The following is a 21,856-nucleotide window of genomic DNA, read 5'->3' as shown; positions in this document are numbered from 1 at the left end:
GTTTGCGGAATCAGGTAGCTAAAGGTATTTCTGAAATGAAGCAAGATTTTGAAGAGAGAACCTTACTTTGAGAGACTGAGCAGTGTCATCATCAGTGCCATGGTAGAGTATAACATTATTTGCCATGTCAAAGCTTTCACGCACACCAAGGTGGTAGAACAGTGATGGTTGCTTGGAAATATCACTCATATCCACAACTGCAACATCTGAAATGAGAGAGGGAGGGGGGAAAGTGCTAAAAAAAAAAAAAAGTCTTAAAACCCATTTTATTATTACAAAGAATTTAAATGAATTCTGAAATCACACATACATTTGTAAGTACAAAATCAACATACTCAATTAAGGATCATTTTCTCATAGTACAAGTAAACATTACCATGCACTTGAAAGATACTACATCCAGAAAATGATCACAGTATTACCATAACTGTGAGGCATGGTCTATGAATTCACAGTTTTGAAATCACTGCATCATGTATACTGCAGATGAAGGAGTTCTACTTTTGCTCCCCAAGCCTGAGTACCGACTAAGATGGGAAATGTGGAATCTCCAGGTGAAATCTCTGAGGAGAATAAGGCAGATGAAAATTAAGAAAAACCACAAGACCATGTTTATTTTCACCGAATCTTGAAATACAGTAAATTCCTAAACAGTGGAAAAATAAATAAATTGTGAAATTGACTTTTAAAAGCTACACACATTATGCATTTTGAGGTGCAGGGCAGAGTGGAATACAGAACTCAACTACAAGCAGCTTGAGCAAGACTTCCAGTGCTCCTGGATAGCACTCAAGTCAGAAATGAAAGTAAGAAACTTTGCATCAGTGAAGATGACCGACACAGAAAGGTAAATAGAAATAACCTGCATTATGCAGAACAGCTGAGATACAGAATAAAGATTTGGAGCTCACTGTCTGTTTCTTATGTGAACCTAAAGACCAGCACAGACAGAAGAAGTAACTGGAATAGACACTTAAGCTGTTTTTCCCTTGATCCTTGGATATTCTGTGCTACCTAAGAAAGCTGTGGTCTAAAGCTTTTTGAATCTGTATCTACATGACTGTCTGCTTTCACTGCTGTGGGATAGACGGCTAAATGTACATCCAGAGTATTCATAAGACTAAAGCTTGGGTGTTCAAACCACAGGGCAGTCTGAGGTACAAAACAGATTCCAGAGTCCCAGTCCAGCAGGGCAGTAAATCCTGCACTTCTAATGCTGTTAACAGACAGCTCCTGTATCTACAGGGAATGACGGAGAAGAATGAAGCTACCAATAGACAAGAAACCCATGAGCAGGCCAGGCCTGTTGTGTGAAATCCAAACAAAGCAGTCTGTTCACCTGGGCTTCACTGAGGTTACCTACCAGAAGAATCAATGCCTCATATTCAGTATGCAAGTTCTTGGTAAATCCAGCAGTGAATATACATTCCTGTACAATTCCACCTGGGTATTTTAAAGGCTTTTCATTAACTTATTATTATTAACTTATTGTTATCCTTATAACAAAGCTGAGAAGGGATAGACGAGTGGACAGTGAGGTGGGTTGAGAACTGGCTGACTGGCAGAGCGCAGAGGGTCGTCGTTGGTGGTGCAGAGTCTGGCTGAAGACCTGTAACCAGTGGTGTCCCCCAGGGGTCTGTGCTGGGTCCGGTCTTGTTCAACATCTTCATCAGTGACCTTGATGAGGGGATAGTGGCCACCCTCAGCAAGTTTGCTGATGATACGAAGTTGGGAGGATTGGCTGACACGCCTGAAGGCTGTGCTGCCATTCAGTGAGACCTGGACAGGCTGGAGAGCTGGGCAGTAAGAAACCGGATGAGGTTCAACAAAAGCAAGTGTAGGGTCTTACACCTAGGGAGGAAGAATTGCATGCACCAATACAGGCTGGGGGATGAGCTGCTGGAGAGGAGCTCTGCAGAGAGGGACCTGGGCGTCCTGGTGGACGACAGGTTGGCCATGAGCCAGCAGTGTGCCCTCGTGGCCAAAAAGGCCAATGGCATTCTGGGGTACATTAAAAAGAGCGTGTCCAGCAGGTCGAGGGAGGTGATCCTCCCCCTCTACTCTGCCCTGGTAAGGCCTCATCTGGAGTACTGTGTCCAGTTCTTGGCTCCCCAGTACAAAAAAGACAGGGATCTCTTGGAAAGAGTCCAGCGGAGGGCCACAAAGATGGTGAAGGGCCTGGAGCATCTCCCCTAGAAGAAAGGCTAAGTGAACTTGGTCTGTTTAGCCTTGAGAAAAGACAACTGAGAGGGGACCTGATCCAGGTTTATAAATATCTGAGGTGTGGCGGCCATAGCGGTGAGGCCAGTCTCTTTTCAGTGGTACGTGGAGACAGGACGAGGGGAAACGGACATAAGCTGCAGCATAGGAAGTTTTTCACGAATGTGAAGCCTTCTTTTCTCAAGGCTAAACAGACAAAGTTCACTTAGCCTTTCTTCTAGGGGAGATGCTCCAGGCCCTTCACCATCTTTGTGGCCCTCCGCTGGACTCTTTCCAAGAACTTCTTCACGGTGAGGGTGACGGAGCACTGGAACAGGCTGCCCAGGGAGGTTGTGGAGTCTCCTTCTCTGGAGATATTCAAGACTCGCCCGGACACCTACCTGTGCGACCTGGTGTAGGGAACCTGCTTTGGCAGGGGGGTTAGACTCGATGATCTCTAGAGGTCCCTTCCAACCCTTACAATTCTGTGATTCTGTGATTCTGTGAACTTACTGAAGCATAAGGACAGGCTTTTGAGTCCACAGAAATGACCTGCCTAAAAACCGAAATACCTTTACTTGAAATATAATAATAATTAGTAAAATAAAATAAAATTATGGTAAAGTGAGAAAATTCTCCTATCCCTGAGCAACCTCAAATTCTACACCACCTACTGATCACCTTTCCATTCCTGCTCAATGAGCTTTCTACAGCAGAACTAATTCTTAGCATACCGCACGCTACAGGGTCATACAAACTGAGCAGGCTTGAAGCAGTAAATCCCAGCTTCATCAACACATCCAAATCCAGATTATCCTCACCTTCAACATTACAAAAATCAACTGAAAAAACATAAGTGATCTATAAAATAAACATTTATACAAAATAACAAGCAAACGTAGAATCACATCAACTCAAAGAAAAAAGATGAAGTCAAAGAGGTTGGACTGCTTTTAGTGCCTGTATAAACTAATTTTGTGGAACTGCGCTGTGGAATCAAAATCTCCTTCCAGGTGAGAAAATTTAGACAATGTGTTCACATAGCACACAGATATTGCATTTTCCAATATCATGTGAGCAATGACCCGTAACAGTTTATTGCAACAAGGCTACCTACAGCTCATAGCTGTGCAAGCCTACATCTGAAATTTGCCTTCTCTTGACTGCTGCTCGGTTACAATGTAAGTTGCATCAGAACCACATTAAATGGGCATAACCACAGTAATGTCCACATTAAAAAGGAGTACCACAATAAAAATTCAGCAGTTAACACTGATAAAAGATATAAGAGGATGAGTTTTTCTTGTTTATTCACATCTCATGAACACAAGTGTGAATAAGGTAAAATAAATAGAAGACTAGCAGGGAAGATGAAGGTGGTATCCCAAAAGCTACACGAACATGGAAAAAATAGCCTCAGGAAGATGACCGAATAGATCCAGTCTGACCGTGGGAACCAAGGGATGAAACAGAAGCAAACACCATCTGACTAAAGCAGAGCACCAGAAGTGCTGCTGGCAGCGGAGCAGAGCAGTGATAAGACCTTGTGTTCCCAGAGTGGTCTCCACTACCCCTCCAGCAGGAACAGCAGTGTGCTGGGAGCAGGAAGGAGAGAGTATGCACCTATCTACATAGCAGCTTTACTCGGGTGCTAGGGAAGCATATCTTGAGTCTGGTGAGGTCAGGAAATGAATGTGAGTGAGAACAAATGATGGACAATCAATGCTAATTAAAGAAGCAGCTCCCTGAGACACCTTCAGTGCACTGGGCACTGCAAGTACAGCGCTGAGAGTGACCATTCTCCAGCACTACCGTTTTCAGGGCTACATCTCTTTTCTTAGTGTAGTGAGCTTTGTAAATCAATTAGTGATTCACAAATACTTTTGTTTCAGTTCTTATGCTTCGCTTGCAATCGATGCTAAAATCTTTCATCTACAGTTCTTGAAACACAAATAAAGGATCCTGAAATACAAGGACATATATAGAATGGTTACAAAGAGAGAAGAATTTCCATACTTATAAGATCTGTGAGATACATAAAATTAATACTACAGCACAAGTACCTGCTTAACAAAGCAGGATTTATGAACAGAAACAAGTTGATCACGCTTCATCCTCTACTGCCATCTCTGTGTCAGAAAAGCCAATTCAACAAAACGCTTTCCAGGCTTCTCTTTCCAAATTTAGGTTCAGCTTCCTTCCTCACAGACAAGTGTCAATCAAGAATTAATGCTGACTTTTTGGATAGCCAGATTGTAGGTGGTAACAGTTGAAGTTCAGAGTAGAAGTCAGCAGCAGTCAGCTTGGAAGAAATAGTGGCACATGTAGTTGGAGGGAAACTGGTAATGAAATCAACCAGCACGACACACTCGCAATGCCTGAAAGCAGGTTAACATAAGCAGAAAACACAAAAACTGTATTTATTTTAGATATCTTGCTTAGTCACAACCAGAAATTTCTTGTTCTTGAGTTCATTTCTCACCTGCAACCTGTTATGCTTTGGAATTCAAATAGCCTCAGCACTACTAATTCTCACTCAGCAAAACCATCCCTTGGGATACAGTGAACACCAGACAACCACCCAAAATGCAGCATGGACAGATTAAAGGGCCAACATCCATCTCGAGCTTTCTGCACAAGCACCCTTTTCATCCAGAGTGATCCAGAACAGGGTTACATTCAGACCCAAACATTACAGCCACTAATCATGTCAGCACTGTGGTGTTACTTTACAGCAGTACTCAGATACCGCCTCTTTCATCTGTCCTCTGGTACAGAGGACACACATTAAAAATAGAAATAGAGCATATTTTTAGTGTTCCAGTGGTGTTTACTGCAATTCAGGAGAAACAAGTATTTAAAACTATTAATTTTTCTAAACCATGATGAAGTATTCATGATATTTATAACTGATACATACTCCTTATTGTCAAAAGAACTCATTCACCACAAAAATTAAAACACACACAAGAAACTACAATTCAGTTAAAAGCAGCAGAACAAACTACAGCAGGTAAGTAATACTGCCAGTTCTAGGGATTGATATAAAAAATAAATGCTCATTTACTTTTATGTCCTGGGGCTTCCTTATTAATTAGATACATCACCTCAATCTTGCAATCCCTCAGTAGCATATTAAGGATTTTGTTTGTTGTTAAATGGAAGGAAAGGTTCTTCCAAAGTCCTTGGAAATGAAAAGCAAAAGCTTTATGAAACATTATTAGATGTTTCCTAAATATAACTAAATTCACAGTAAAACTGTATGTTTCAAAGAAGGCAAAGCACTATTCTAAAATAGGAAAGCAGTTCTACTGATCCAGAAAAGCAAAACTTGTGCCCGAAGAATGTCTGTGCTTATATTTAACTGATCTTCCAAAAGTGTTTCTCAAACTGCCAGACAGAATACAACTGAGCAACTTCAAGAACTGGTGCACAAAGAAAATTAATATAGTTAATAGAACACATGGCAAATCCAAAAGTAGAATGCACTTATAAAGCTCTGCACAAGCATGAATATGAAAACATTGCCTGACTAGAAATAGCAAAACACCTGAAAAGAACCTGTCACTAAGAAGGGGTAGAAAAATTTATTTTTCTTCTTTTCCTAAAATGTTAACTGCATGAAAAGAACTAATCCTAGACAAAATTTTCTTGCATTATTGAACTGCAAAAGTTAGAAAATATGTAATTTACTCTAAACAGTGTATGCCTAAGCTTAGAAATTGCTCACTGTTTTCCATAACAAAGCTTTGTTCTCAGTCCTATTTTTTTTCCCAACTTTGCCAATTTGCTTGAGGTTGTGTGCTTGTGTGTGTTTCTGTTTTTTTTTCTTATAAACAATTTAATTAAAAACAATCCAGTCATTTATGAGATTATGTTGGGGAACTTGTTCTTTTGGCAGTACTAAGCATCCTCCCATGCCAAATTAAGAAGGCTTAGTGCTCCTGTGTACCAAAACAGAGTCTGAATAGTCAGGCTGCCTGGACATACTCATGCTAGTCTCAATTAATGTTATTTATTCCAAAACTGAGATTCAGTCACAAGACAGGTGTTTGGTCTCACACGAGGTCATCTTCACTCCCTTCATTGTCAATGCAGAGAGATAAAGCACTTTTAGAATACCATTTGTCTGATCCATCAGAAGTCTACCTAAGTCTGTCCCCTTCCTTCCTGTGGCTCCTCTTTAGGTGATCTGACAGCAGTCTTTCAGTATGTAAAGGGGAGCTAAAGGTAAGAAGGGAACAGACTCTTTAGCAGGGTCTGTGGTGATAGAAAAAGGGAAATGGTTTCAAGCTCAAAGAGGGTATATTGGGGTTAAATATAAAGAAAAAGTCCTTTACAGTAATGCTAGTGAAGCACTGGAACCAGTGCCCAGAGATGTGGTGGTGCCCTGTTCCTGGAGACTTTCAAGGCCAGGCTAGATAAGACCCTGGGCAACCTGATGTAGCTGTGGTGTCCCTGTTCATTGCAGGGCAGCTGGACTAGACGGTCTTCAGAGATCCCTTCCAACTCTAAGGATTCCATGATTATATGAAAAGAACTGTAGCTCAAAAGCGCACATTTCCCTCCACTAGCTGTGAAGGGAGTCAGAGATAATGGCATGTAAGGTGCTTTGTGCTATGAGGTTGTTCCATAGAGCCAAGCAGTCCTTCTCTGAAGTACCACATTCAACTTTTAATGCATTTCAATTAAAAATTATATAAACTCAGCAGGTATTTCACTGCAGATGTTCCCACCAGCTAATCAGTGAACTGGCCACTGGAGGAAAACTACAGTTCTTCATCATCAGCACTAGACCTGCAGTTACTCTGCCTCCGAAGGAGGAACAGAAAGACTGTCACAAATTAGACCCATAGCTAAGATTTCTCTGAACACCAAACTCTTGCTTGAATTTTCCAGAAATTGCATATTCCTGGCCTGTGGATGAAGTTTACACTCATTGAATCCTCACTAAACATTACTTTTCAAGACAAATTTAAGCATTACATTTCCTTGAAAGCCAATGGCATTCACTCTAAAACTAGTTTTACTAGTCTGTGTTTTATTCAGAGAGGTTGTGGATGCTCCACCCCTGAAGGAGTCCAAGACCAGGTTGGATGGGGCCCTGGACAATCTGGTCGAATACCAGATCTGGAGGTTGGTGGCAGGGGGGTTGGAACTTGATGATCCTTGGGGTCCTTTCCAACCCAAGCCATTGTATGATTTCATACTGTAGTTTCTGATGTTTTAAGAACAACACGGCCTCAAGTTTGAGGCAGGTAACACAGTGGTGTAAGAAATCACAGTTAAAATAAAAAGCGTGTGCACGCATTCACTGGAAAATTTACAGTACAGAAGGTCATCCTTCCTTGAGGAAGGGCTGCAAAAGTTCACCCACTCTGAGCCACAGATCTTTAGTTACCAGCCATAATCAAACCAAGTGAGTACTGACAAGGTCTTCATGCTGCCAATAAATGAACATTCTGAGGTGCACAAGAGATTACTATTTACACAATTTCCTTCAGGCTCCTGCGTTCGAAACTGAGGGAGAGACCTCATCACTTGGATCTTAGCTTTTGAGCAATTTAACAGCCCAAGCAGATGAATGCTTATGCCTACCTGTCACCCTTAGCTCTTTCACAAGACCCACAGTCTTTACTTTTCCTCCCTTTTCATTTCATCTTCCCCTTAGAGTTAAGATATTTCTGATTTGAAACTTAAATACAAATTGATAAATTCTGCCTTAGTGCCATCACAGCAGCAGTGAAGAAAAGCACTTCACTCCTTCCTCAGTAGCTGCAGAAGATCAGCAAGCACACCATGATGGAGGCTGATAGGGTTGCAGGAAGAGACAGGGCAGTATCAGGGCTTGAGCAGTTGAATGCTTCCCCGCACAACCAAATCCCATTCCTGTTTCTCTGTACTCCACAGCTGCTGAGTGATGCTAGCCTAAAGCAACAAAGTCAAGTCTCAGAGATGGACTCAGCAGCCATACAGTTATTAGTATTCTGAAATGGAGGGGGAAAAAAAAAAATCTCGAAATGCCCCACTGAAACAGAAAAACTGAAAAACAGAGCCCTCATTTTGAAGGTAGCTTGTAGCAAACCCGGTGCCTCTTGAGAAGAAAATTCCCTATATTTTGCCTCAAACATTCCCTTCTACCATTCAGCTTAGCCTAGGCACAAGTTACAGCTCAAAGTTTTGGATTTAACAACTGTAGTTGTCCATCTGCAAAGCAGCTAATCATCTCCAAAGCAATCAATATGCCTGAATCCTAATTTGAAACAGACAGCTATTTACACTTCCCACATGCTTGTTCAACCTTGATATCGAAATGTACACTAACGAAGCAGGATTCAAAAATTGTCAAAGTGTACTTAAAGAACATGTATCTGTTTCCCTTCTTGTTATTCACAGACATTAAGCAAATGAAACTTCCAGAAGTCACTTATTTCTCACTTTTCCCAAAGCCATGAGCAGTGACTGATGAAGGATTTCAAATCAACATATCCAGAACACTACAAAAATATTTATCCACCACAGATTACCTGAGAAAGAAACCAACTCAGTTTTTCCCTGCTTACATAGTCTTAGTGTATTAAAAGCTTTGAGATAGGTGCTAGACAGCCATAAGGAGCAGATCTCATATTGTACATACTTTTCACAGGCCCACGGAATGCCTCAAGTTGAAAGGGACTCACAAGTATCATGGAGTCCAACCGGTGGCTCCACACAGCACCACCCAAAATCAAACCCCATGTCTGACAGACAGTGTTGAACTCCGGCACTCGGGGCCGTGCCCACCGCCCTGTGGTGCAGCCCCTTTCCCTGACCCCCAGCTGCCCCTCCCCTGACACAGCTCCATGCTGTTCCTTCGGGCCCTGTCGCTGTCACACAGAGCAGAGCTCAGCGCTGCCCCTCCGCTCCCTGTGAGGAGCTGCAGGCACCATCGGGCTTCCCCTCAGCTCCTCTGCTCCGCGCTGAGCAAACACAGGGGCCTCAGCTGCTCATGTGTCTCATTCTGGACCCTTCACCATCTTTATAGCCCTCCTTTGGATGCTCTCTATATCCTTACATTGTGGTGCCCTAACCTCAGTGCGTAAGGTGAGGATAACATTATTTCCCAAATTTCCCTAGCAAGTCAAGGAGCCGACTACTTCTGCACAGTCAGCCATTTTGCTACCTTGTTTAGCAGAGAGAAACAGTGGAATAAATTAAAAACAGGCATTTCATGCTAGCACTAGCTGTGTGCCAAGCATCACATGAGATTGTTTCCACTGCAATATTTACTAGAGCTGAGCTTGCCAGTTGAGAGAGCATACAGAAAAAGGCACCCAGCCCTGAATCTAATTTGAACCTTGCCTGTAGTATGGAGGGAAAATAAGAAAGTTGAACTTGATGTAACTTCTCATTCACCTTGGCACTTCCTACACTGAGTCATGAGAGGCAATGGGGTCATGAGAGGTAATGAAAGGAATTGAAGTACAACTTAAAAAAAAAAAAAAAAAAAATTCTTTATGGGATTGCCTGACCTAAGTGCAATTAGGAAGAGTACGAAATTCAACAAGAAAGGCTTTCTCTTCCTTCTCAACAGCAAGGCCAAAGAGGTTCAAATAAGCTCCAGATCTTTGAGTACTTATCCAACCTAAATGACTTCAGTCACTCATCATTTAAGGTTGAATATCTTAGATGGGAAGCAGCACATACTTGCTCAATCTGCACATCCCGAGCACATCACACACTGGCCAACGACATATATCAAAAACATTTGAAAAAACAAAATTATGCTGCATTTTATCTTCTGTCCAAAGAAATGTTAGAGATAAGACTGATCAAAATACAAGGCTCTACCATGGAAAGAAATAGAAATATTTTGATACACCAAAGTTTATAGGTCTGTGTAAAGTCAATTTTTTTAAGAATGAAAAATTTAACATACAAAGATAAATGAGACTTACCTGCTCTAAATCTTATTTTCTTCCAAATCATTTATTTAAAAACAAAGATCAAGAAACATCTCCATCACTAGAGATCTGTACTTGTCCACACCAAATTGTGGCATCAGTCTCATAACTATATCACAGATTTCCTCTTTATAAAACGTCAGACTTTCATTTAGGGCCCACATGGAAGTACAATATTCATGAATAAATTGTTAATTGAAAACAGTCAGCATTGTTAAAGTGGAAATGCAAATAAAGTTTACATAAAACCACAGCATTCTCTGTGAGCCAAAAAGCTTCCACTCATGTACAGACAGAGTTCTTGATTCAGTATTCTGGATGTTAGGCAGATGTGGATCCAATCTGCTATTTTTACCTTGCCTGTAAACAGCACAAGCTTTATGTGCCTGCCTAAATGCTGCATGCATTACTGTAAAAATCCTTATCCACCACTGAATATTGTAATTTCAGAAATGTGCAATGCCCATTAAAAAATTAGAAAGCTCTATTTCCAGGTACTGATCAGTAAAATCTAGGATTTCAGTAGAAGGCCTCATTTCCAAAGCCGATTACCAACATTATGTACTTTAACTATCCTATAAATACAGTATAAGTTATTACTTCCAACTTGCAAATGGGGAACATGCATGAACACTGCCGTTCATTAACACAGCACACCCATACAAAATTTCCGTTTCAAAATAGAGCATAACTAAAAGATATATACATATAAAACATATAAACATAAATAAATAATGTAACTCCAAGCTAGTTATCACAGGATCTCTATCAGAGGAATATTAGTACTTCCATGCTGCAGTTCAGACACAGTTACATAAAACAGAGGTTTTATAACAAGCCTTTAAATGTGTTCTCCATCTTTTATTAGACTGTAGGATGGCTCATCTCAAAATATACATATACGTAAATTGTCATAAGATGAAGCCCAGCGTGTATGTTGACGATATCTCTGCTTAACAGAAGAAAAGTACCAAGAATTTAATAAAAACCCAAGACAATGGCTTTTTCATTGTAAATTCAATTGTCCAACTATTCTTAACTGCATTTTGATGATGATTTGTTAGACTGTTCTGTTTATCACACATCTGAATCTGCTATCAAATTTCTTAATTCAAATCAGCCAAGTAGATTTCATGAAGTCTCTGGCACTTCTTGCAAAAGCACGCTTTTCTTTGTATGTTGTAGAAGGACATCAGTTTCTACAGATGTGGGCATGATGAGTAAATAAAAATAAAAACTACTGGGAAAAAAAAAAAAGGCTGCAGATACTATGAAGGTCAGCATTTTCACATGCAAGTTTTTCTACTAAGTAAATTTCCCCTTTTAAAGATCTTTTAAAGATTTCTGAACTTAGTGTGTATTGTCCCCTTCTGTAGACTTGATGAGTGTTTCGTTGCAGTGCTAAGGCAGACTGCTTTACCCCAAGTTCATGCCAATTCCTCTTAGGATTGCTTTGTCACAGTTATCACGGTGTAGCAGAGTAGAGATCACAGATCAAGACTCGGCAGAAAAAAAGCCAAAGCCAAACAAACAAAAAAAACCTCACTAATATTTGTATTACTCACTCTGAAAATTAGTTTAAAACTTCAAACTGGCAGGAAAAGTCAACAGCAAGTAACTGTAAGAATCTGTAGTCTTGCGGCTTGAGCCATGGAGCAGGGAGAGCACTGGGTTTTGTACCAATGAAAAGTTTCAGCATTAACACTACAGCAGAACGATTTACTTCTGTGAGGCTAACTTATTCTGAACGGTAGAAAAGCAAGCATAGTTTATTATGGTACAGTGATCCATAATTTTAAGGGTCAGAATTCATGCTGTCTCCTCAGACCACAGCAATGCAGCTTTAGCTCCTGGCACACCTCCATAGTCACCCCAACCTCCAAGGAAAAAGTGAAGCTAGTTGCAGCATCTCTGAAAGACAACAGGCTAGGTGGAATCGTACATATTTGGCTCACCAGAAGCTGCCAGCTGAACCACACTGACCTCAGCAGAGACTAGAGCTATGCTGTTTACAGCAAGCCTGTGCTTGGAAGCAGGATAAAACAACAGCTGTGCTCCCTCTTGGCTCAGTCTCAAGCACACACACTGCAGTTCAAAGGTAGCATGAGGCTAAAGCAACTTCACACACTGAAGCATGAGGGAAAGAGCCTACCATGTTCACAAGTTTCACCAGCAAGCTGTACACCAACTTGAAGTCCTCCTAAAGAAGTGACCCTATACACCTGACTGCCTAATTCCAGCCATGTAAGATCACTGGAGCATGAAAGGAGGCAGCAGCCCAAGCAGACAGTGCTAGGGCTGCTCCTTTGCCTGTGCCAGAGCAGCAGCATGCCCCACAGGTTAGGTAGATGTGGATTTGCAGCCAGCACAGACAGCCAGTGAGTTAGAACTAGGGGCCACTGCTGGAGCAGAGTGCAAAAGAACCCCCAAAATCTGGAGTTCTTGCCCCAGTTCTGCACCAACTCATTAGAAGAGCCTTACCTCAAACTTCTACATCTGCAAAACAGGAACATCGATTACTTTTTAACTAGGGATACATAAATACCTGTGATTTGGTTAATAACCATGTGTAATGCAATAACCATGTGTAAAATGATAAAATGGAAGTGAGATATAACTATAAATAAAATAAAAGTAGGTAATGAAAGTATGACATGACAGAACACACAGAGCATAGGTGAGGTTGGAATAGATTGCTGAAGATCATCACAGAATCACAGAACGGCATAGGTTGGAAGGGACCTCAAGGATCATGAATCTCCAACTCCCCTGCCACATTCAGGACCACCAATCTCCCCATTTAATACTAGACCAGGCTGCCCAGGGCCCCATCCAACCTGACCTTGAACACCTCCAGGGACAGGGCATCCACAACCTCTCTGGGCAGCCTGTTCCAGCATCTCACCACTCTCTCCGTAAATAACTTCCCCCTGACATCCAACCTAAATCTTTCCTCCTTCAACTTAAAACTATTTCCCCTTGTCCTGCTGTTGTCTACCCTTTCTAAGAGTCTATTCCCCTCCTCTTTAGATACTGAAGGGCTGCAATGAGGTCACCCCGCAGCCTTCTTTTCTCCAGGCTGAACAAGCCCAGCTTCCTCAGCCAGTCTTTGTAGGGGAGGTGCTCCAGTCCCCTGATCATCTCTGGACTCTCTCCAACAGCTCTCTATCTTTCTTATATTGGGGGCTCCAGACCTAGACACAGTACTCCAGATGGGGCCTCACAAGAGCAGAGTAGAGAACAATCACCTCCCTGTCCCTGCTGGCCACTCCTGTTCTGATGGAGCCCAGGATACCATTTGCTTTCGAGCTGCAAGAGCACACTGCTGGCTCATGTTAAGTTATTCATCCACCAGGATCCCCATGTCCTTCTCTGCAGGGCTGCTCTCAAGGACCGCTCCTTCCAGTCTGTATGGATGCCTGGGATTTCTCTGGCCCAAGTGCAAAACCTTGTGCTTTGCTGTGTCAAACCTCATTAGGTTCACCTGGGCCCACCTTTCAAGCCTGTTGAGGTCCCTCTGAATGGCATCCCTTCCTTCCTGTGGTTGACTGTGTCAACCGCACCACTCAGCTTGGTGTCATCAGCAAACTTGCTGAGGGTGCACTCAATGCCGTCATCAATGTCATTGATAAAGATATTAAAGAGCACCAGTCCCAAGGAATCATCGAGTCCAACCTCCTGCTGAAGCAGGTTCCTTACAGCAGGATACACAGGAAAGCATCCAGACAGGTTCTGAATATCTCCAGATATTCTCTGGGTAGTCTGCTCCAAGGCTCTGTTGCCTTCACATGCCTTATGCTCATATGGAACATCCTATGTTCCAGTTTGTACCCAAAGCCCCTTCTTCTGTCACTGAGCATTGCTGAACAGAGCCTGGCCCCCAGCCACCTGACATCCACCCTGCAGATATTTACAGCACAGGAACATGAATGAACTCAACACAATCTACTTATGGTTACTTGCTTACGTGTTTCTAATATTGTCCAGCTGACATCAAGAGAGTTATTTCATAATCCTATAGGCAAGCTGAAGCAAAGTGAAGCCTTTCAAGCTACATGTTGAAAGAGCAATAACGCTGATATATAGCTATGTTTCACTGTTGACAGTGAAAATAATGTTGAGTGAAGGATACAAATCTCTGAATGCAAGTAAGCACTCCTGTAAGATGATTTCATACTAGAAGTTGAGCCCAATATCATTAAAGCAAAATACACATTTTGAATGTAAATGTTGCATCATAGCACCTAGGACGTATCAGAATGCAATAACATAAACACTTGATGGACTGCATCAAGCTTGCTACTGTCATTTAAAATTAACCTCACCTTCTTGGATATAAAAGGGCTGTAATGCTACTATATTACAGTCTTGCTGGCAAAATATTTTACTTTGGTGGCACAATTAAGTGCTTGGCTGAAGTCTCCCAGAGTTGTTCTGCATATGCAGTATCACACAGAGATAAAAGGTCAGGTCTTGACAGCTCTGCTGTTGTATTAAAGCAGCACAACACCCAACCCAGTCTGCCCCAGCCTCTTGGCTACCACCTTCCTGCTCTGAAGATGGTTTTACTGCTTCTCTTCACATTTCCATTTCACACCGTGCACATATCTCCTCAGATTTAAAAAGAAAATACACCCTCAGCTACCTGGCCAGTTGCAGAAGAAATGAAAAGAGAAATACTAAGTATTTCATGCTACCTCTGCCTTCTGAAGTAAGCATCAGACAGACAGACAACCTTTAATCCCTTCCCACTACTCACTGTCACACCAAAGAGCAAAGATAAACTGCAGCAGCAAGATTTGTTGACATTTATTTAAGGTTATTGCCCTCAGCTGTCATCCTCACCTTCCTTTTAGAGATCACAATTCCTGCAGCAGAGTCAGCAAGGCAAACATGTGCCTCCAGTTCAGCGACACTGGTTACGACACTGTGTATTAGCTTGAAGATAAATATTTACTTTATCCTGACATCCTTGCCTCCGACTGGCAAGGTCAGAGGTGGTAGGTGTTGAAGCATTCCTGCCAATTCTGCAGTGAGGATGCCAGCCTTCAGAGGGGAGAGGGCTTCAGGGCAGTAGCTGGCTATGGGTGACAATGTGGCTTTAGTCATTGCCAGTCAGAAAATCAGGACCCAGAACAGACAAGCTGCCTTTCCCTTTCATGGCTTGAAGAAAAATAGTTTCAGGGACAAGAAATGAGGGTAACATTAAGAGTGGTTCAACTATGATAGAGTGTAAGGAGGACCCACCTTTCAGGATCTGTCTGGAAGCCCTCTCCAGTCTAACGCTGGCTCTGAGAGAAGAGAGGCTGCTGGACAGGTGTCAGGATATCCAACAATGCATTTGGGGCTGCCTTACCATGCAGGATGCTGCTAAGAAAAGTTCATATGTAGCAAAACAACAGAAATGGACTTGAAAATATTCCATTACACCGATAAACTATCTGACATACTGCTTCCTGGATTGTTGCAGGAGTAACCTTTTTCTCAGGCAAATTCTGGCTTTATTCCTTAGTAGTTCAGTCTCTGCCTGGTCTGTCTTCCTTTCAGTCGACTTTCATGCTGCTGACTTCAATGACTGCCATCATCTCAAAACATCGTAGCCAAACAATCCAAGAAATATTCCAAGCTTCCCCCTGATTGCTTCTTTGTTCCATAGACACCACCACTCGCTTCTGTATCAGATAAATTACTTTGTTGATTGCTTGTTTCTAGAGCAATCTAAGCAAAGAGAGCTCCTCATCTTGTTAACAAGCCCTAATTTCACCATTTATCATAAGTTTGCTCTCACAGGGGCTGTAGAACTTATGAGTTCCCTTTTATCAAAGCACCATAGAAAGTTTGGTGATTTCTGAAGATGAGAGTCATTCTGCATTACCTGCTGGTCTGCAATAACATACCTAAGGCATAAATCACACTTCTCTTCATGATAAGATTTCAAATGGTGGGAAGTCAGTAATGAGTATGCTCAAGAAGAAAAGAAGGACATCATACTCTCATTATAGAATATAAGTGCTTTTGAGCACTCAGTGGCCTACTGAGAAATCATCTACCAGAAATTCTGCCTGCAGACAGGAAAAAGAGCTTCCTGTTGTTCTTTCTATTTGCACTCCATCCTTAAAGATTTCTGGTTTTGTCCTCAAAAAGGCACCAACTCCAATCATCATGGTATCATAGATTCATACTAAATAAAATACATCATCTCGCTTCAGGAAGGTGTCTTCTGACTAAAGTAAATGGCCACAACTTCAGGCAGAGTGGTAAAAGCAGGGTAGCAGATAGAGCTTCAATGAAAGATCCTACTGATACCATTCAGAATGTGAAGACATCATGCTCAGTCATTAAGTGTCAGTAGATACGTTCAGGATTCCAGCCACCAAACCAAAAGGCAAGGAAGCAACTTTCAGAAAAGCCCAACTATCATAACAGAGCAATAGGAACCGCTTCTTCAAGTTCTGCCCATGACGTACAGAAAGTAAACATGCACTGCACTACATCCCATCAGTACCACAATGGCATAACATCTCTCTGCACTTTGTTTTTAATAAACACACAATTTCTGAACACAAAGTTAACCACAACGACATTTATAATGGTCTTTGTTAAGAACTGAATAGATGCCAACAGCCCCAATCCAACACACATTCTACAAAATGAATATGACAGCAATAAATCATATATATGAAAAAAGAGAAATTAAAAATGACTGATTTTTCAGAGACTAAAGAAATGGTGGGATAGCTGAATGAGAATGTTATGAGTAGACAAACAATTACCAGCTTCAGCACTTTTGGATAATAGCCGATACATACTCAAAAATGTATTCGTTTTTATTTAAGGATGCCTGCATTTTTAGGGTTACACTGTAGTTGGTGGCAGTTAATCTGGGATTCTTGACAGCGAATAAATGCTAACATACCCGTAACATTCTGCATGGTTTTCCAAAAAAGTACATGGGGGCAAATAAACCCCTCTGCTTTTGGACAGCTTGCAGGGCTGGCTGAGAACAGTGACTCATGCTACGGGTTTCTCTTAATACAGCTAACAATATGACAAGATGCCTTGACCTAAAAGTTTGCTAAATTAGGGCATCGATTACAGAGTTGTCCCCCTGACTGGTCTTAAAACATCGCTACTGAAAAGGTATGAATGCAGGGCCTGTTTTGAACAGTCTCCTTTGGAACAGTTCTCACTTTAGATCTATTTAATTAATTTTTAATAGATGAAAAAATTAAATAGAAAAGTGATGTAAAACATTTGCCAAGTAAGTGCAGAGATAACAATGTCACAGTGGTATCCAGTGGTAAGGCAGTTCAGTATTACAAAGTTACATTAATCATGCATAAAGCAATCTCAGTTCTCCAAGATGCCCTGAATACCCAAGAAGTTGGCAAAGTTAGGCACAATCCCAGGCAAGAGACACCTTTTTAATAATGCAGGAACTTAAGAAAATGAATAACTGTCTCAAAATAAGCTCTCAGTGCAGTGCAGAGGAAGTATGTGCCTATACATAAATATGACTGTCAGAAAAAATTTGGCATTGATGAGGCCAACAGTATGGTATCATACTTCCCTTCAGGAGGAGAACACAAGGAAATACAGGGGAGATACAAAGAAGGCGCTGCTTGTGTTTGTGTCCTAAGAAACACAGAGAGTGCATCTGTTATGAATAGAGAACTCTTTTCAACCCTGCTAAGAGAGTCGTAACAGAATCCCATCTGAGAAGTTAGTAAGCAGCCAAAAAGATGTGTTGTTTCTCAATGTGGATGACTTACTGAAGCATGAAATGGACTCATCATATGAGCATTTAAAATGAGAACAAAGTCTTAAAAAGTCTCCCTTAACTTGACCCAAGAGCAAAACAAAGCATATTCTTGAGCAAGATGACATAAATGTGGACTTCAAGGTACTTTCCTCATCAGGGTCATTGGATTCCCCTAGTTTCCTGAAGTCTGCCCATAACGTTATGAGAAAAATCAGTCTGGAAGTTGTGCATGTGCTAATTTTAATTACTTTAAATAATATCTATTGACTTAGCGACTTCCTCTCTCTGCTTGCTCAGAAGGATATGACTCTTTCTCATGCTGCCCAACCATTCAAGTGGTTTGGCTGGAGAAGAGAGAGCAGGATCCTTTTGAACCAACAGAGACCTGTAATCAGCTGGAGCCTGGAGAGCAAGCAACACCAACAGGTCGACTTCTTTAGGGTGTGCTTCTATACTTCCTTAGAATCACAGAATCATTAAGGTTGGAACAAAACACTAAGATTACCTTGTCCAATCACCAACCCATCACACCATGCCCGCTGACCACATCCCTCAGTGCCACATTCACACGGTTCTCAAACACCTCCAGGGGTGGTGACTCCACCACCTCCCTGGGCAGCCTGTGCCACTGCCTCACCACTCCTTTTGGGAAGCGATGTTTCCTAATACCCAACCTGAACCCCCACAGCACAACTTGAGGCCATTCCCTCTCATTCTATTGCTGTTACTTGGGAGGCTGACTCCCACCTCACCACAACCTCCCTTATAACTATAAGGTAGTTATAGCGAGCAAAAAGGTCTCCCCTGAGCCTCCTCTTCTCCAGACTGAACAATCCCAGTTCCCTCAGCTGCTCCCCATATGCTCCAGACCCCTCACAGCTTCGTTGCCCTTCTCTGGACACGCTCCAGGGCCTCAATGTCTTTCTTGTATTGAGGGGTGCAAAAGCTAACACGGCACTCACCAGAGCTCAATACAGATCGCTCTCTCCTGCTGGCTGCATTGCTATTCAGAGCAACAAGTGGGAGCAGGAGGCACCTGGAGGACCAGCGGAGTGGCTGCTTCCAGCTCTGAGCTCCCAGCCAGACCGAGAGCTGGGCAAGGCTTGTTAGCAAGTTACACCAGCGAGAGTGCCGCTGTCCCGAGGCTCGGTGCGCGCTGTAGATGAGCCGCAGCAGCCCCCCCGCAGCCCCCCGCCGGCTCACCCGCGTCGTAGAAGGCGTCCAGCACCGCCGTCTCCCCGAAGTCCAACTCCCCAAAGTTGACCGTGCCGAGCTGCGCACCCTCCGCCTCGCATGCCCGCAACAGGCACTGCCTCGCCCCGGCTTCGGGGCTGCGCGCCCCGGCTCCCGCCTTGGGCGGGTCGTTCAGCACGTACACGGCCCGCAGACAGCGGGGCCGCGGGGCCGCCGGGCCGCCCTCCGCCGTCTCCCCGCCGCCCTCGGCCGGGCCGGGGGTCGGCGGCTCCGGCTCCGCGCCGGGGTGCGTGGGTTCCGCCGCCGCGCCGCCCCCGGGGCTCTCCATGTCGGCTGCCGACAGGTGCTCAGGCGGGGCCGCGCCCCATCGCCAGCCCGAGGGCGAACTCCGGCCGCTCCCGGCCGGGCGGCACCCTCGGGCGCCGAGGCGAAGGCCGAGCTCTGCGCCGCCCTCCCGGACGGGGCAGCCCTGTGGGCCGGCGGAAGCGCAGTCCTGGGCGTACCGCGTCCCGCCGCCACCAGAGCGGGAATGAGGGGAGGTGGCACCGTCGGGGCGACCGCTCCTCGCGCCTCGCTTTCCTTCCCCGCCCCTCGCGGGCCAATCCGCCTCCGCGCACCGCCCGCTCCCCGCGGTCACTGCTGTTAGTTGAAGTGGCGGCCCAGCTCGGCTGCGTTCGAAGGGGTTGAGCAGCGCCCTGTGCAATGCAAAGCCGGAGTCCTTCTGCTGCTGTCAGCCCAAATCTCCGGGCTGTTCCCGAAGCAGCAAAGACCACTGTTGCTGCTTGTTCTTCCCTCAGCCCAGTATTACACCCTTTCCCTAATAACCTTATCTTTCCACTTATCATTTAAATGATCTTGACCGTAGATAGACCAGCTATGCCAAAAGCCTGAGAAACAAAGCATTCTTCAGTTCCTCCTATTTCTTTAAAATCTCCCATGATCGTGGATTCACGATCCAGCTTCATGGCACCAGTGAAAAGAACCTGGCCCCATCCACTTGACAACTTCCCTGTAAGTATTTATAAGTACGGATAAGATCCCCTCTCAGCCTTCTCTTCTCCAGGCTGAACAGTCCCAGGTCTCAGCCTTTCCTCAAGCAGGAGATGCTTCATGCCCCCATCATCTCTTTAGCCCTCCTCCTGTCTTGCTCCAGAAGTTCTGTCTTTCTTGAACCAAGGAGCCAAGAACTGGACACAGCACTGCAGATGTGGCCTCACCAGGGCAGAGTAGAGGCAGAGGATCACCTCTCTCAACCTGCCGGCCACGCTTTTTTAATGCATCCCAGGGTACCATTGGCCTTCTTGGCCATGAGGGCACACTGCCGGCTCACAGTCACCCTACTGTCCACCAGGACAGCCAAGTCCTTCTCTCAGCTTTCTATCTTGGCTGTCTGAAGGGCACCATGGCATGCACTGAAATCAGGGCAACAGGGACCAAAGGAACTGTGGAAACCATGAGGCCTTGAGTGAATTTGGATTGGAAGTAGCAAGCCTGGCTGGAAAGCCTGTTCACCTCACTTTTCACTTAGGGCTACAAACAAGTTTTAAGAGAACAACATCTTTACTTTCTGATGCAGCCTTGCTCCCTACTGCTTTATGAGATTAATATTTTTACCATATGCCATAATACAATAAAAGCAACTTATTGCACACTATTTTCTTCTGTAGGTGTCTGGCACCATGGCCTTGTGACCGAAAGAGGTGTTCCAGTAGCCAGTTGTTCCGAGAGACACTTCAAGATGGGGATAGCACTGTGCAATGTGGCTCAACATGGATGCAGAAAAAACTCATAAGAAGCAAATCTGTCTCTCATTTTGGAGAGTTTGGAGTAAGTAAACTGTTGGATTTGCTGCAGAGGTTAAGATTCCTGTTTGTTTGTTTGTTTGTTTGTTTGTTTGTTTTTACAAAAGAACTAGTATGGGAAACTTTGGAGAAATTATCTACTTTGGCTGCTGGAATTCCTACCCCTTCCTGGAAGTTTTCCTCTCTAGGTATGAGTAAGCCTTTCTATTGGACACCTCTAGCTTTATTAGCCTTGAACCAGCAAGGCAACAATTTTCTGATATAACAGGAGGAAAATCTAAATCCATGAGTGGAAGTACCTCAGTGTGCATATGCAGCCCTCACCTGACAAATATTGCTAGCACACACTTCTATGGTCCTCCCCAGCACAAACCCTACTTTGTATTTTTTGCAATATAAGAAAGTTTAGCTGAAGAGCTGGTACTGGAATAAAAAATACAATAAAATTGTAAAATTCAAGGGATTATTTATACAGGAAATCTTACTCAAGTGTGTTCTTAGGCTCTCAACAGCTAACATGCAAAAACAAATTACAGTTGAATGGGTTCAGAACAATGGAGGCGTGCTGTGGTGCTCCCTGTAATCTTGAAAGTTGTTGAAGTGTTAATTTGAAACAAATATGTGGGCTGGAATTGCTTAGCGGGATGCTGCTGAGACATAATAAAAAAGCCTTTTCTGCCTTCTAGAGATTATCACAATCCTGTTTTCTTGTAGATGGAAGATGTGTCTTTGAGTTTCATTCTGCAGACATTAACATTCGGTATCATTTTGCATTCCATGCTGAGAGGTCTGTCTCTTCATCTTGGAACAGAGCAACAGTCTCTCTTCATAGATATTTAATGTACAATGAGACTTTTCCTCTTTTCTTGATTATATTCACTCTTCTTCCAAGCAATATCCTTACTGTTCCTCTGGCATTTTCCCTAACAAGCTGCCACATTCTGAAGATTCATTTT

The 21,856-nt window shown here is 43.4% G+C and overlaps 1 protein-coding gene across 1 annotated transcript in view; it reads right to left on the bottom strand.

Annotated features, from left to right (window-relative positions):
• Positions 1-19,804, bottom strand: part of MAP3K15 (mitogen-activated protein kinase kinase kinase 15) — a 78,415-nt gene extending 58,611 nt beyond the window's left edge. Inside the window, 2 exon segments of the mRNA XM_085211183.1 lie at positions 67-206; positions 19,108-19,804. Coding sequence (XP_085067309.1) covers positions 67-206; positions 19,108-19,426 — 459 coding nt within the window. The 5' untranslated portion in view covers positions 19,427-19,804.
• Positions 19,805-21,856: the final 2,052 nt, after the last annotated feature.

Source organism: Meleagris gallopavo, chromosome 1, assembly GCF_905368555.1.
Source record: "Meleagris gallopavo chromosome 1, MGAL_WU_HG_1.1, whole genome shotgun sequence".
Classification (NCBI taxonomy): Eukaryota; Metazoa; Chordata; class Aves; order Galliformes; family Phasianidae; genus Meleagris; species Meleagris gallopavo.
The sequence above is the reverse complement of the archived record's forward strand: the minus strand, read 5'-3'. Positions and strand labels throughout refer to the sequence as shown.